At 34.9% G+C, this 12,199-nt stretch overlaps 1 protein-coding gene across 4 annotated transcripts in view; it reads left to right on the forward strand.

The window, feature by feature from the left end:
- The window catches only part of col12a1a (collagen, type XII, alpha 1a), an 84,552-nt gene extending 74,907 nt beyond the window's left edge, over positions 1-9,645 (forward strand). For 2 of the 4 annotated variants that reach the window (XM_073827406.1, XM_073827405.1), the window contains 7 exons: positions 917-988; positions 1,188-1,223; positions 1,478-1,544; positions 1,631-1,813; positions 2,178-2,255; positions 5,985-6,155; positions 8,852-9,645. In XM_073827406.1, the coding sequence (XP_073683507.1) occupies positions 917-988; positions 1,188-1,223; positions 1,478-1,544; positions 1,631-1,813; positions 2,178-2,255; positions 5,985-6,155; positions 8,852-9,000 (756 nt within the window). In that variant the 3' untranslated portion in view covers positions 9,001-9,645. Of the gene's footprint in view, positions 1-916; positions 989-1,187; positions 1,224-1,477; positions 1,545-1,630; positions 1,814-2,177; positions 2,256-5,984; positions 6,156-7,964; positions 8,672-8,851 lie in introns of those variants that run through there. The other 2 variants (XM_073827403.1, XM_073827404.1) reach the window with 2 other exon arrangements.
- Positions 9,646-12,199: the final 2,554 nt, after the last annotated feature.

A 12,199-nucleotide genomic window follows, 5' to 3' on the forward strand; every position in this document is an offset into this window, starting at 1 on the left:
GTTGCTAGTACTTACTTTAGTAATTACAGTAAATTATACATACATACATACAAACAACTAACTCTAAATCTAACCTAATCATTAACTGCATAGTAAGTACATGTACTTAAGGTTATTCAGTACTTATTTGTGTAATTATACTACCACAGCATCACCTTAAAATGTAGTGTAAGCAATTGATATTTTAAGAGTTATTACCCAGCAGGAATTTAAATGTGCATGTGCTTTTTACCACAACTATCCCAGTTCTTATGTTTCGTAGTTATGTTATGCAGTTATGCGCTGTTTATCAGGCTAATTATATATATGGCAATAGCCAACAATACATTGGTCAAAATTATTGATTTTTTAAATGCCAAAAATCATTAGGGATATGAGTAAAGATCATGTTCCATGAAGATATTTTGTAAAATTCCTACCATAAATATAGTAAAACTTAATTTTTGATTAGTAATATGCATTACTAAGAACTTAATTTAGACAACTTCAACGGCGATTTTCTCAATATTTAGATTTTTTGCACTCTCAGATTCCAGATTTTCAAATAGTTTTATCTCCACCAAATATTTTCCTATCCTAACAAATCATACATCAGTGAAAATCTTATTTATCTAGCTTTGGCTAGGATGTATAAATAAAATATTAATTTCCAAAAATGGACCCTTATGACTAGTATTGTGGTCCAGGGTCTCACACATATTGCACAAATGACAAACACACAATTACTAAAACTTAAATAAATAAATAAAAACAGAAAATATAAAAATGAGTTCAAATTATGAATAAAAACTAAAATAGTATTTTGCTGCTGGTCCTCTTATGAATGAGCTTATATTGTAAGTTCAGGCTATTTCTTGGTAACTGAATTGTAACTATATTTTAAACGAGTAATGCTTAATGAGATGAATATGTTTAGGGACCACCAGGATCACCTGGAATGCCAGGAAATACAGGAAAACCAGGAAAATCAGGAGACACTGGCCTTCCGGTATGTGCGTTTGACTCATATTAAAATATCATAGGCATTGTTCTAAGGACATTTATATTAATTCAAAAATGTACAAGTTTCAATAGTAAATGAATTTGTGATATTCAGCCTAACCAAACCTACGGTCACTAGCTATAGGTGATACTGATTTGAGTGTTTTCTTCATTCATTCTCATTTCTTCTCATCTGTCAATTCCAGGGACATGTTGGCATGAAAGGAGAAAAGGGTGAAAGGGTATGCATCGCTTTCATACAATTTTCATTCTTGCATTTCAAATCATGCATTGCACACCCAGAACACCCTAGCAAACACCTACAATACATTACAACCTAGTAACCATTAAGAAGGCTCTTGCAACTCCACAATAACCATCAATAAAATTATAACAATCACCTAGCAATGGCAACAACTCACAACATTGCCATTGAAAAAAATGATTTTACATGCAAGAACAATCAAGTTTATTCTGTTTTCTATCCCTTTTCCAGGGAGATACTGCATCACAGAATATGATGCGCTCTGTTGCAAGACAAGTCTGTGAACAACTAGTCAGCAGTAAGGCACTTGAAAGTAATGATAAAAATATTCTAGTGACCGCTGCATCAAGTTCATGTTAAAACTGATGTTTCATTTGCTTGTAGGACAAATGAGCAGAATTGATAATATGATGAACCAGATCCCCAGTAACTACAGGAGTAATAGTCCTGGTCCTTCTGGACCTCCAGGCCCACCTGGCAACCAGGGACCCCGTGGAGAGCCAGGTCAGCCCGGACCCAACGGGTTCCCAGGAAACCCAGGTTTGCCAGGGTCTCCAGGAGAAAGAGGTATGCGGTTATCTTCACAAGAGGCAAAATCTTTTTAAAGACGGCAAGCTAAGCAGACTTTTGCATGACGGAAGGAAAAATAGACCAGAAATCCCGTAGACTTACACTGAAGGAGAACATAATATCATAGACTTAAGGGTGGGCTCTTTTGGCTTGGTCTAGTAAAAAACTGCCTTGAATGTATTTGTGTATTTATAGGTTTAATTAAAATCAATAAAAAAACATGATGCACACAACTGTAATAGATTGTCTGCCATTAAAATCCTCTTTATGTATATACTTTGTGTTTGATGTTGCTGCAAATCAGTCACATATGGTTTACATTACATATGGTTTTTTGATGCATTTATTCTTAACATCCTAGGATTGCCTGGAGATAAGGGTGAAAGAGGAAGTCCAGGCATTGGCACTCGAGGACAGAGAGGATTACCTGGACCTCCTGGTATGTCTGCGTGCAACCAACCTAACTTAGACCATTTCACCTCAAATTATAGCCAGAGTTAGTACACACACTTGCCTATTCAAGGCTTTCAGACATAGTCTATCCAAAACATCCTGATTAATGAAACCAATTGCAATTATCGCTAACATCTATTTAACAACTCTGATTTCTATGTTGTTATTCCATATCACAACGTTTCTCCTTCTGGGACTATTTAGGCATGATAGATGAACATTAGTGCAAAATGATGAATCATTAAGACATGAATGGCCTGTTACACAATTGCTGCCATTAGTTTTTCCAAATGATCAGGAACAGCTTTTTCCTCTGGATTGTTTGGATAGGTTGGTTCAAACATGCACTAACCCCTCATCAAATCCGAGTTGTGACAGTTGGGATTAAGAGAACCTTAGGAGTTTGAAACAGAAGTCAGTAGAAGTTTTTGCATCAATAGACCTGTAGCAATATTAAGGCAATTCATTTTTCAGATATAAAAATGATTAGGGTGTTTTCCTGTCTTGTGCTGTTTTTTGTAGGCTTTTCAAAGAGTTTTAAAGAATTGAGATCCAGAGGCTGGGTTCACAAAAAACTGGATTTAAGAAATTGCATTCACACTTTTGTTTGGGGTTCAGTTCTCAGTATTAACTAACTACTACCTATGATTTTTGCCTCTATAAACTCCTTATTTGCTGCTTATTAATAGTTAGCAAGGTGAGTTTAGCCATGGGATCTAAATATGACCCTAACATGTGCTTTATAAGTACTAATAAACAGTGAGTATGCTAGTAATATGCATGCTTATAAGCAACAAGTTAATAGTGAGAATTGATCCAAAAACTAACATTTTATTAGACTGTACATTTGTCAGAAAGTGCAAAGTGCTTCAGAAGCATCTTAATTTTTATTCTTAGATTGATAAAACAGTTTTCAGCAATATCAAATTGTACAGTGGTTCTTGCCAGAGACTCGCTGTTAAAAAAATGCCTTTTGCACTTCCTGTAGACTACTCTAATAATTATAATAAGTGTGCACAATATTTTAATCTTGACTGGTTTGATGACTCTTTCTGAGTGCGCACTATTGGAGTGCTGAAAATTATGTTTATTATGTAAATGTAATTCGTTCAATTAAAACACAAGGTCCGTATTTGAGTCATTTTGTAGCTGTTTCTGAATTCTGAATTCAGCAAATAGTCATATGTATTATATGTAGCTACCATTATTTTGCAATGCTTAATCACAACAATAATATAAAAAATATGAAAGACTGGCGGTTATCCTAACTTTCTGATTTTTTAAAAATCTATTAAAAAATTTGAATTCTTAAGTTTTGTCCTAATCTTTAGAAAAATGTGAATACAAATAAAGATAGAAATATAAAATATTTTTGGGGAATACAGAATAATGCATACATTTTTTCAAAAGTTTTAGCAGTCAAAAAGTATTCATTAAAGAATTTGGTTCCATTATCAGTGGAACCTCTGCGTTGTTCAGTCAAAGTGGACAGAACACTGCATTGCATGCAAATGTAAGCAGCGGAGCCACTGTCAGGGCCGTCAGCGTGCTTATTTCCTGTTGGCTCTACCTGAATCAATGGTCAAAGTGATTTGTTCTTACTATTCAGTTAAAATCTGGAATGATCTCATGCACTGACTCCAGACATTCGTGGGTAGTTAATTCAATAAGAATTGTTGTCTAAACATTGGCTATTTATGCTTGCTCAGAATTAGCAAAAAAGAATCATTAACAGATCAATGAAATCAGAGCCAGGTAAGTTCTCTTATGGTTACCATTACTGTCCACTGTGACCATGCCACGTCTTTTCTTCTGAAATTTGTTGCTTTTCAAGTCAAGTCACATTTATTTACATAGCGCTTTATACAAAGCAGATTCACTATAACAATGTTGCAAATGTTAACAATGACACAGCGTTGCAAAACTCATTGTGAAACAACGTAAATGTCAACTTTAAGCAGCTCTACAGAAGACAATAGTGTCATTATGCAGTGATTTATTTCAGTGTTGATTCAGTTCAGTGTCAGTGTTGCAGTTAATTATGAAATCAATTCAGTTTGGCTGTAAAACAACTTTACAGAAGATAATAGTTCAGTTTAATTTAATTCAGTGTTGATTCAAGTCAGTTCAATAACAGTGCCCATGTTGTGAAGTTCATCATTTACGAAATTAATTCAGTTCATAAACTCGATTGAAAACAATAGTGTTATTATTCAGCTCAATTCAGTTCTAGCTTTGTTCTCATGATCTGAATAGTCATAAATATTAATTCTGACCTGTGCTGGTGAAATGATTCAGAATGCGCACAGTCTAATTTTGAGCTACATGCAAAGGAAGTGTACAATGTCAGTTTTAATCCAATTTTCTCACAAAAATGAGCTCTCTTCTAGCGGTCCCAATGCTCCAAATAGTAATTAAACATCTAAATTGATCTTTATTTGTACATTTTTTGAAAGGAATACCTTTTTCTCTGCTCACTTTTGGATGACTGATGCTGCTTTTCGCCACAAGTTGTAGGTCTATTGTTGCAAAACGTAGCATTCCAGCTTTGTGAATATTCTTATTCTCAATGTCAAAAGTCCAAACAACTGTGCTGAGTGCATAAAATGAGATTCACACAAACATGATTTGTTATGTCTTTCATGAATGTTTGGTTGATGGTTGGGAAAAAATCTAATGTGTAACATTATATTAGATCCATAATATAGTATTTACTGTATTATTAAGAAAATAACTTTACTATTAAGAATTATAAACTGGATTTATAATATAGTAATTAATATTAAGAAAATAACTGGAGGAAAGTATGCAACGCTGCTTGAACTTGATTTTTCTCAAAATCAACTCTGCATTGCCTTCATTGTCCAATTCAAAAAAAGAGAACTCATTTTTGAAAATGTGCTCATTCCGACTCATTTTGCCAGTACGGGTCATAATTGTCTTTTAAACCACTTGACTATTAATGACCAATGCAGAAGTTTTTACAGAAGCTACAACAATAATAATCTGCAAACAGGCCTCCTGATACACTAAAGCTTGGAAGCAATTCTGTTTTCAGCAAATAAGGCATTTCCATTATCAGAAGAAGCAAAGCTGGCCAAAGTGGTAGTTTCCATGCTGAGCCATGATCACAAGGCCGAAGTAATCCAGTTATTATTGGAGAGAATTTGTACAGACATGTTCACCCCATTGTAACACAAAGGGTCTGAATGAGTTATTGGCTCCATGGTAACTACAACAACACTCAACAAACTGGGGATGCGTTTAATTACTATCCAGTCTGTTAATGTAAAACCATGCATTTCCAGGAGCTAAAACTATAAAGAAATGGAAACATCTCCCTCGTGCAAACAACGCCTAGACCTCTCTGTGAATGAAATACACAGCGATCGTATACGTACAGTAGGAGGAAGCTTGCGGTGACTCACTGTTTGTAGTTTGACTTGTGTTTTCTATGGAGGTTTTATTGGCAACACATGTGCTGACTTCAGAGTGCATGAGAGCAAGAGTCGAGGGACAGCATTCCACTTTGGTTTATACCGTCTAGACAGAAAGGGGTAGGGGGGCAGATTTACCCCTTCTTCCTTTTAATTAAACAGTCAAAATATTTAAATTACAGTGCTCGAAATCAGTTTTCCCCTTCCACATCCAGTGAAAACCTAGAGGCGAGGTAAAAGACACTTTCTTACACCTCCTCTGCCTGCTTTTTTTCCAGGGCCACCAGGGCAGTCTCAGATAGGACCCCCTGGTCCCTCAGGCACAGCGGGGCCCCGTGGCCCACCAGGGCGGCAGGGTGGACCAGGAATCAGAGGACCACCTGGACCTCCAGGATACTGTGACTCCTCTCAGTGTGTAGGCATCCCTTACAATGGGCAAGGTTACCCAGGTAAGCACAGTACGGCTGATTGAAAACTAGTTTTGAGCTCTGCCCCAAAACCTAGAGAGCTGTCTCGTTGAGGTGTGCTAAGCTTCTAAGGCAGCACTCTAAATGAAACAGAACTCTAAGATGGTTTAAAAACAACATAGCATTGCTTCTAATTGAATTTGACATTCGCATGTTGCTAAGTTGACAAAGTAACACTCTCATAAGCATTAAATCACTATAAACACACAAATACTGGGTAAAACAGTGAACATTACCAATCATTGTTTTTCTCTTTGCTGAAATATAAGATAAATTAGGAGAAGATTAACAATGTGTAATTAGGGAAAAATACATTGTATGTTTCAAAATAATCAAATTTTCTTTTATGCTAAAATCCTTAGGATATTACATAAAGATCACGTTCCATAAACATATTTTGTAAATTTCGTACTGCAAACACATCAAAACTTATTTTTTGATCAGTAATATGGATTGCTAAAAACTTCATTTGGACTACTTTTAAGGCAATTTTCACAATACTTTGATTTTTTTGCACCCTTAGATTCTAGATTTTCAAATACAAAAACAAACCATACGTCAATAGATAGCTTATTAATTCAGCTTTTAGATGATGTATTAATGTTAATTTAAAAAAAATGACCCTCATGGCTGGTTTTGTGGTCCAGGGTCACATATGTTAATTGAAATTGTCTTAATAGTAGGGATGCAGCAATAATCAATTTCTCAACCAATACGGATAACCGCAGATTATTCAGAATGACATCTACCTATACCAATAGTTTGTAAATCTCTCCCAAATAATGCTGTAAACTGTCTTATTTGGTACATTACTATAATATTACTATTAAGCCCAAACTATTATATTAAATTATTTATTTTCATATTTAAAAAGCACACTCTTTTATTGGCCAATTACTGACCAATACATTGACGCATTTCCAATTAATAGCAATATTTATTTATTTACTCAATTAGCCTAAATGTTTTAATAAATTATACACTAAAAATATTGTTACCAAAACACCAATGCAAAATTTGAGATCTTGTTTAGCTAAAAACTAAAACTGCATTTTATTTAATATTCAATTAATCTAATTCATGCATAATCAACACTCAAATAAAACTTTGTTGTATCTAACAATTATTATCATTATAACATAAAATTTAAATTGCACAAAATGCAGTCTGTATATGAACTTTTTCAAATGTCCTACTCAATTCATTGTTAATATATTAAACATAAATTGTGGCTGTAATAAAACATATTTCCATGAGTAATTAAAACAACAAATAAACATATAAGAGTGTTTGACATTTACTGAATAAATTTTGTTATAACATTGACCGAATTTAAAAGCTCAGTCTTTAATGGATTTTGAAAACCTAAAAACTTGAATGTGTCCACTAATCCCTCATTTCAAATAGACAAAACTGCCTTTGACATTCAACATAATACAATATCACAGATTTGCTAAATTAAATCAGTTAACCTCAAAACTGTTTTGACTGACTAAACCTCAGAAATGTTGATATTCAGATGAAATGACAAAAATGAAGTAGAGCATATATATTGAATAAATGTGTTGATGTGAGATTTTGACAAATCAAAATCTTACAGAAGAAGCGTAATGCTGTCTAGCTAGGCAGCTCAGTGGGCTTTGGAACAGAGCTTTGTAGTAAGCGGCTATGTGTCTTTGCTTAACAATATATCTAATGGATGAAGAACTGCATGTTTACAGTTTTGTTTTACACTTGAAGGTAGTCGTTTTGCCACTGAGATGAACTAACACAATCTTTAACCCATTTCAGGTTTTGCATAGTTTGCTATCTAGACTGCCTGATCCCTTTCACATCCTGTGTCAGCGAGATTAGCACTCGCTCATGAGCTAATAAGGATAACCACCATGGATATGATTGCTGAATATTTGCTGGCCAACTCTAAAAAAAAAAAAAAAAAAACCCAATCAATCAAACCAAAGAAAGGACTGGACTGCCACTAACATCAGCTGAGCGCTACTATTTCATACTGGAGCCAGTGATGGTTATGTACCCGTGGCCTGTTTGCATCTAGAGCAGCAAGAAAGAGCTGAGAACGCATGTGAAACTACTAACAATGAGCGTTTAAGTTAACAGTGTTCAACAGGGGAAGCTCTGTATGAGGATGAGATGTCTGTAAATAAACTAATTGTGCCTTGTAAATGTTATTCGATGACGCAGTGGGCTAAAGTTAACAGGTTAACAGCCGTCAAGCTTGCGCCTGATTACTTGCTTCTTGCTGACGTTTCATTTTAATTTGAATGGTTTTCATCTTTGATGATACACGTAGGCAACGCTCAGGTTAAAAATGCAGTGTGTGCCATTAGTATATGCAACCATGAAGTTTTCAGTATGTTTGCAGAGTGCTACGATTTTCTTTCAATTTGTGATATTGTGATTTCTATAATTCTATGATACCTCACAGCAAGTGCATTCTCTTTTATACACGTATGTTAGATTAGCGATAGTTGGGGGGGGGGGGGGGTCCAACGCAAGGTTGTGGACAACCGCCAAATGGGTTTAGTTTTTGGTTAATATAAGAGTTTTGTATATCTCTTTTTCTATTATTATTATTTTTAACACCATGTATGAATGAAGAGTTGAAATGCCATGTTGGAAACCAAAAGCACATGCTCAGCTGGCCAAATAATATTTCCAAGCAGGCCCCTACCAGCCAGAACCTGAAACCTACGTAGTGCCCATACCAGCCCAGCCGTCGGAAGATATCGAGACACAGTCGCCAGGTTTGCGAAACCAGCGTGGAAAAAGATCGCTATCAAGAAAGGAAGCTAAACGAATAGAAACATAGAGTGAACGTGTATCTTCTGTACTGTCAATCAAAAACTGCATTCATATGCAAGCCTCGTTCATATGCACATTTAACTCGGTCGAGTGGAGAGGCTGATATTCAACTTTCATTTCCTCATAAGAAACCTGTGTGCTTGCCAATGGTTCCACAATGTGTCTTTGCTGTAACATAACTGCATTTTGTATTTGTAAGAAACTCCTGTTCAGTACCATGTTCTATAAACACTAGGAACTGATTCCTTGCACATTTTGAAAGTTTGCAAAGTGTAAACGTGCTTGCTGCAGTGCAACGTGTTGTTCTTTCTCTCTCAAGGAAAATGGCAAACGGTTCAACTTCCCATCGTTCTTAGACCTGGCTTTTGTTTTGTTATCCTAAATCGAATATTTATCTGTTGTATACCAACTCACACCAAAAGAAGAATTGCATGCCTGTGTTGTATATTTAGGAAGGACGTTTACAATCAGAATATAGTTGTTTTTCCAGTGATATCAGTTGAAATGCAGTTGGAATTTGTTGCAAGTCTATAGACATAGAATCTTTTTTTTTCATGTCTGAATTGCACATTGTGAATTCCACAGCCTTATGTTCTTATTTATTTCTGAATCAGAAGAGGCATTTTTCAATAAAACTACTGAAAATGTATAATTGCTCTTGTCATCGGTTCTCTCATTTGTAAACTGCAACATAACAGGGTTGTGAATCAAAATGAAATATTTATTACCAAATCACATTAATAACCAATATTAATATCCGGGGTCATAAGTTCTGTGTTCATTTTAGTATAACAGGGAGATGATACACTGAAAAAAAAAAAAAAAAAAAAACGGTGTTAACCAGGTACAAATATCTCTTTAGGGTAACAGTTGCAGGTTTTTTTTTTTTTTTTTTTTTACAATGTAATAAAGTACTTCAGGCAACCTCTAGACAGCGGTGGAGCTTGTTTATCCAAAGAAAACAAAAATGTGGAGGACTTCAGATGTTCTTGTAAATGCCAAAGACGTTCATTAAGATAAGTTTGGTTCCGCTACATTGGGACTGTACAAGTAATCATTGTAAGAAATCACCTTTTGTACTGTAGGATTTATTTGACACATTAAAGGCACACAGTCATTATTTGATATCTGATAGGAGGATATTTTGAGAAGGTGCTCTTCAAACATACTTCTCATCTCCTTCAATGGAAATCAAAACCTTTCGATCAAAGGATCACTGAGGAGATGTGAATAAATGAAAAAAGGGAGCAAGTTGCCAAATGTCTGGAATGCTGGATTATATAACCCTCGTTTCTTAGACACTGTTAAATGCAGAATGTTTCATTTCAGTATTTTAACTACAGAAGCTGAGCTATGTATTTTCAAGACGTATTTTAACCGTTAGAGTAAAATGCATCCAAAACACCATGGGTGTTTCTGAATCATAATTCCATTTTACTGACCTCTTCACATATAATTTTTTAACATGGATGTTTTTTTACAGCTTAATATCAACCTATTTTTAATTCAAGGAATGGTTAACAACCTTCAGTCAATGAAAAGTCTTTTTTTTTATAGCCAGCCTTTAACAAGGCAACGGGAGTTTATAGGAAAGCCCAATAAAAACCCTCTATTTTTGAGAATTAGTCCACATTTCCTTCACAGTTAACATTTTTGCATACAGTTTTCATCAGAAACTCTAGAAACATCCTCAGTTTGTTGGCTTGTTCCAGCAGTTGTGGAGCCCCTCAAGGGGTCTCCTGTTTTCATGGTGTTTCCTTGAATACATGTGCTCTCAATTAGAGCTGATTGTTTTATGTGGGCTGTTTTCCTCCATCTTAAGCCTAAAACGAAAAAAAAAAAAAAAATCCTTTAAAAGCATTAGCCACAAATGGTCTATACCTCTGTGCACTTCATCATCTCTTTCATCTGTTTCAAAGGGAAGAGGTCAACTTTGATCGTTTCACCTACTGCTTTATTTCATTCTGTCTAACTCATAAAATAAAAGCAGAGTACATCACGTTAGTGCGTAATTACAGCACTTTCAAAACCCAGATAGGAAATGTTTAGTCATTCTGGAGATTATGTCATAGAAGATGATTATCAATTCAATTTTTCAATTACTACAGCATGGTTTATGCATCCACACTATAGTGCTATACAACCCATAATTGTGTGTTTAGGTTGCAGGATAATTGCAGGGTTCTGTTCAAATGCAGAACAACATGCATGTGTAACACGTCTTTAGGCTAAATATCTTCAGTCATGAAACTTTTACATGCAATCTGCAAACAATCACATAATTTACCACATTGCACAAGCTGGTTAGCCTCTGCTGATTCTGCAGCCAATGACAATCAATGGTTTTCCTCTGAAACCCTCCACCTCCCCCAGCACCACCTGTCTAGATCTGCTTTGGGACTTGAGCCTTTTCTTGCCACAACAGCATGTGATGCAGATCTGCTCCACCAAGACCAGGTACATTATCATTGCATCATATTACAAACCTACATTAACAAATAGCAATGGACTTTGTGTGACAGCACAGATTCACAATCTAATGCAGTTTCTAATGCAGGATGAGCGCTGCACATTAACATGTGACTATAAAAATCATACATTCTGTAGGTTGGAATTCAGTCAGTTTACAAATTTCTGTCACTATATATATATATATATATATATATATATATATATATATATATATATATATATATATATATATATTCCCAATGTGTGTCTGTGTGTTTGTTTGAAATATGAAAAGAAAAAAAAAATGTTTATCTATAACTACAAAGCCCTTTTGTATCACAGTTTATTTTAAGACAATCCTACAACCCTGTTTATTGCCATGGCAGTAACTTTTAATGAATATTTGTTTAAACAAAAAGAAAAAGAAAAGAAACATGCCAATAAACGAAGAAAATTGCCAATAAATAAATTATAATCAGTGAATACACCCCTAGAAGTTATGAGTGATTTCATTTCTCTAGAGATCCCATTCACAAAAATACCGGTATGTGGATTAAGTTTATTTTCCAGAAGGTTGATGTCAGTTCTGATTACCATCTTTCCCATGGTTCCATATGAACAATTTATATCAGATCGCATTAAGCCATGTCTCATCCCTGATCATGTGTACTGCATGAGCAGCTGAAGAGACTATGCTATTGCTGTTCTTCCAATAGTTCAAATTTTATTTGGCACATTAATAATGACGAAATAGG

This window comes from Garra rufa, chromosome 21 (assembly GCF_049309525.1).
Source record: "Garra rufa chromosome 21, GarRuf1.0, whole genome shotgun sequence".
NCBI classification, from domain to species: Eukaryota; Metazoa; Chordata; class Actinopteri; order Cypriniformes; family Cyprinidae; genus Garra; species Garra rufa.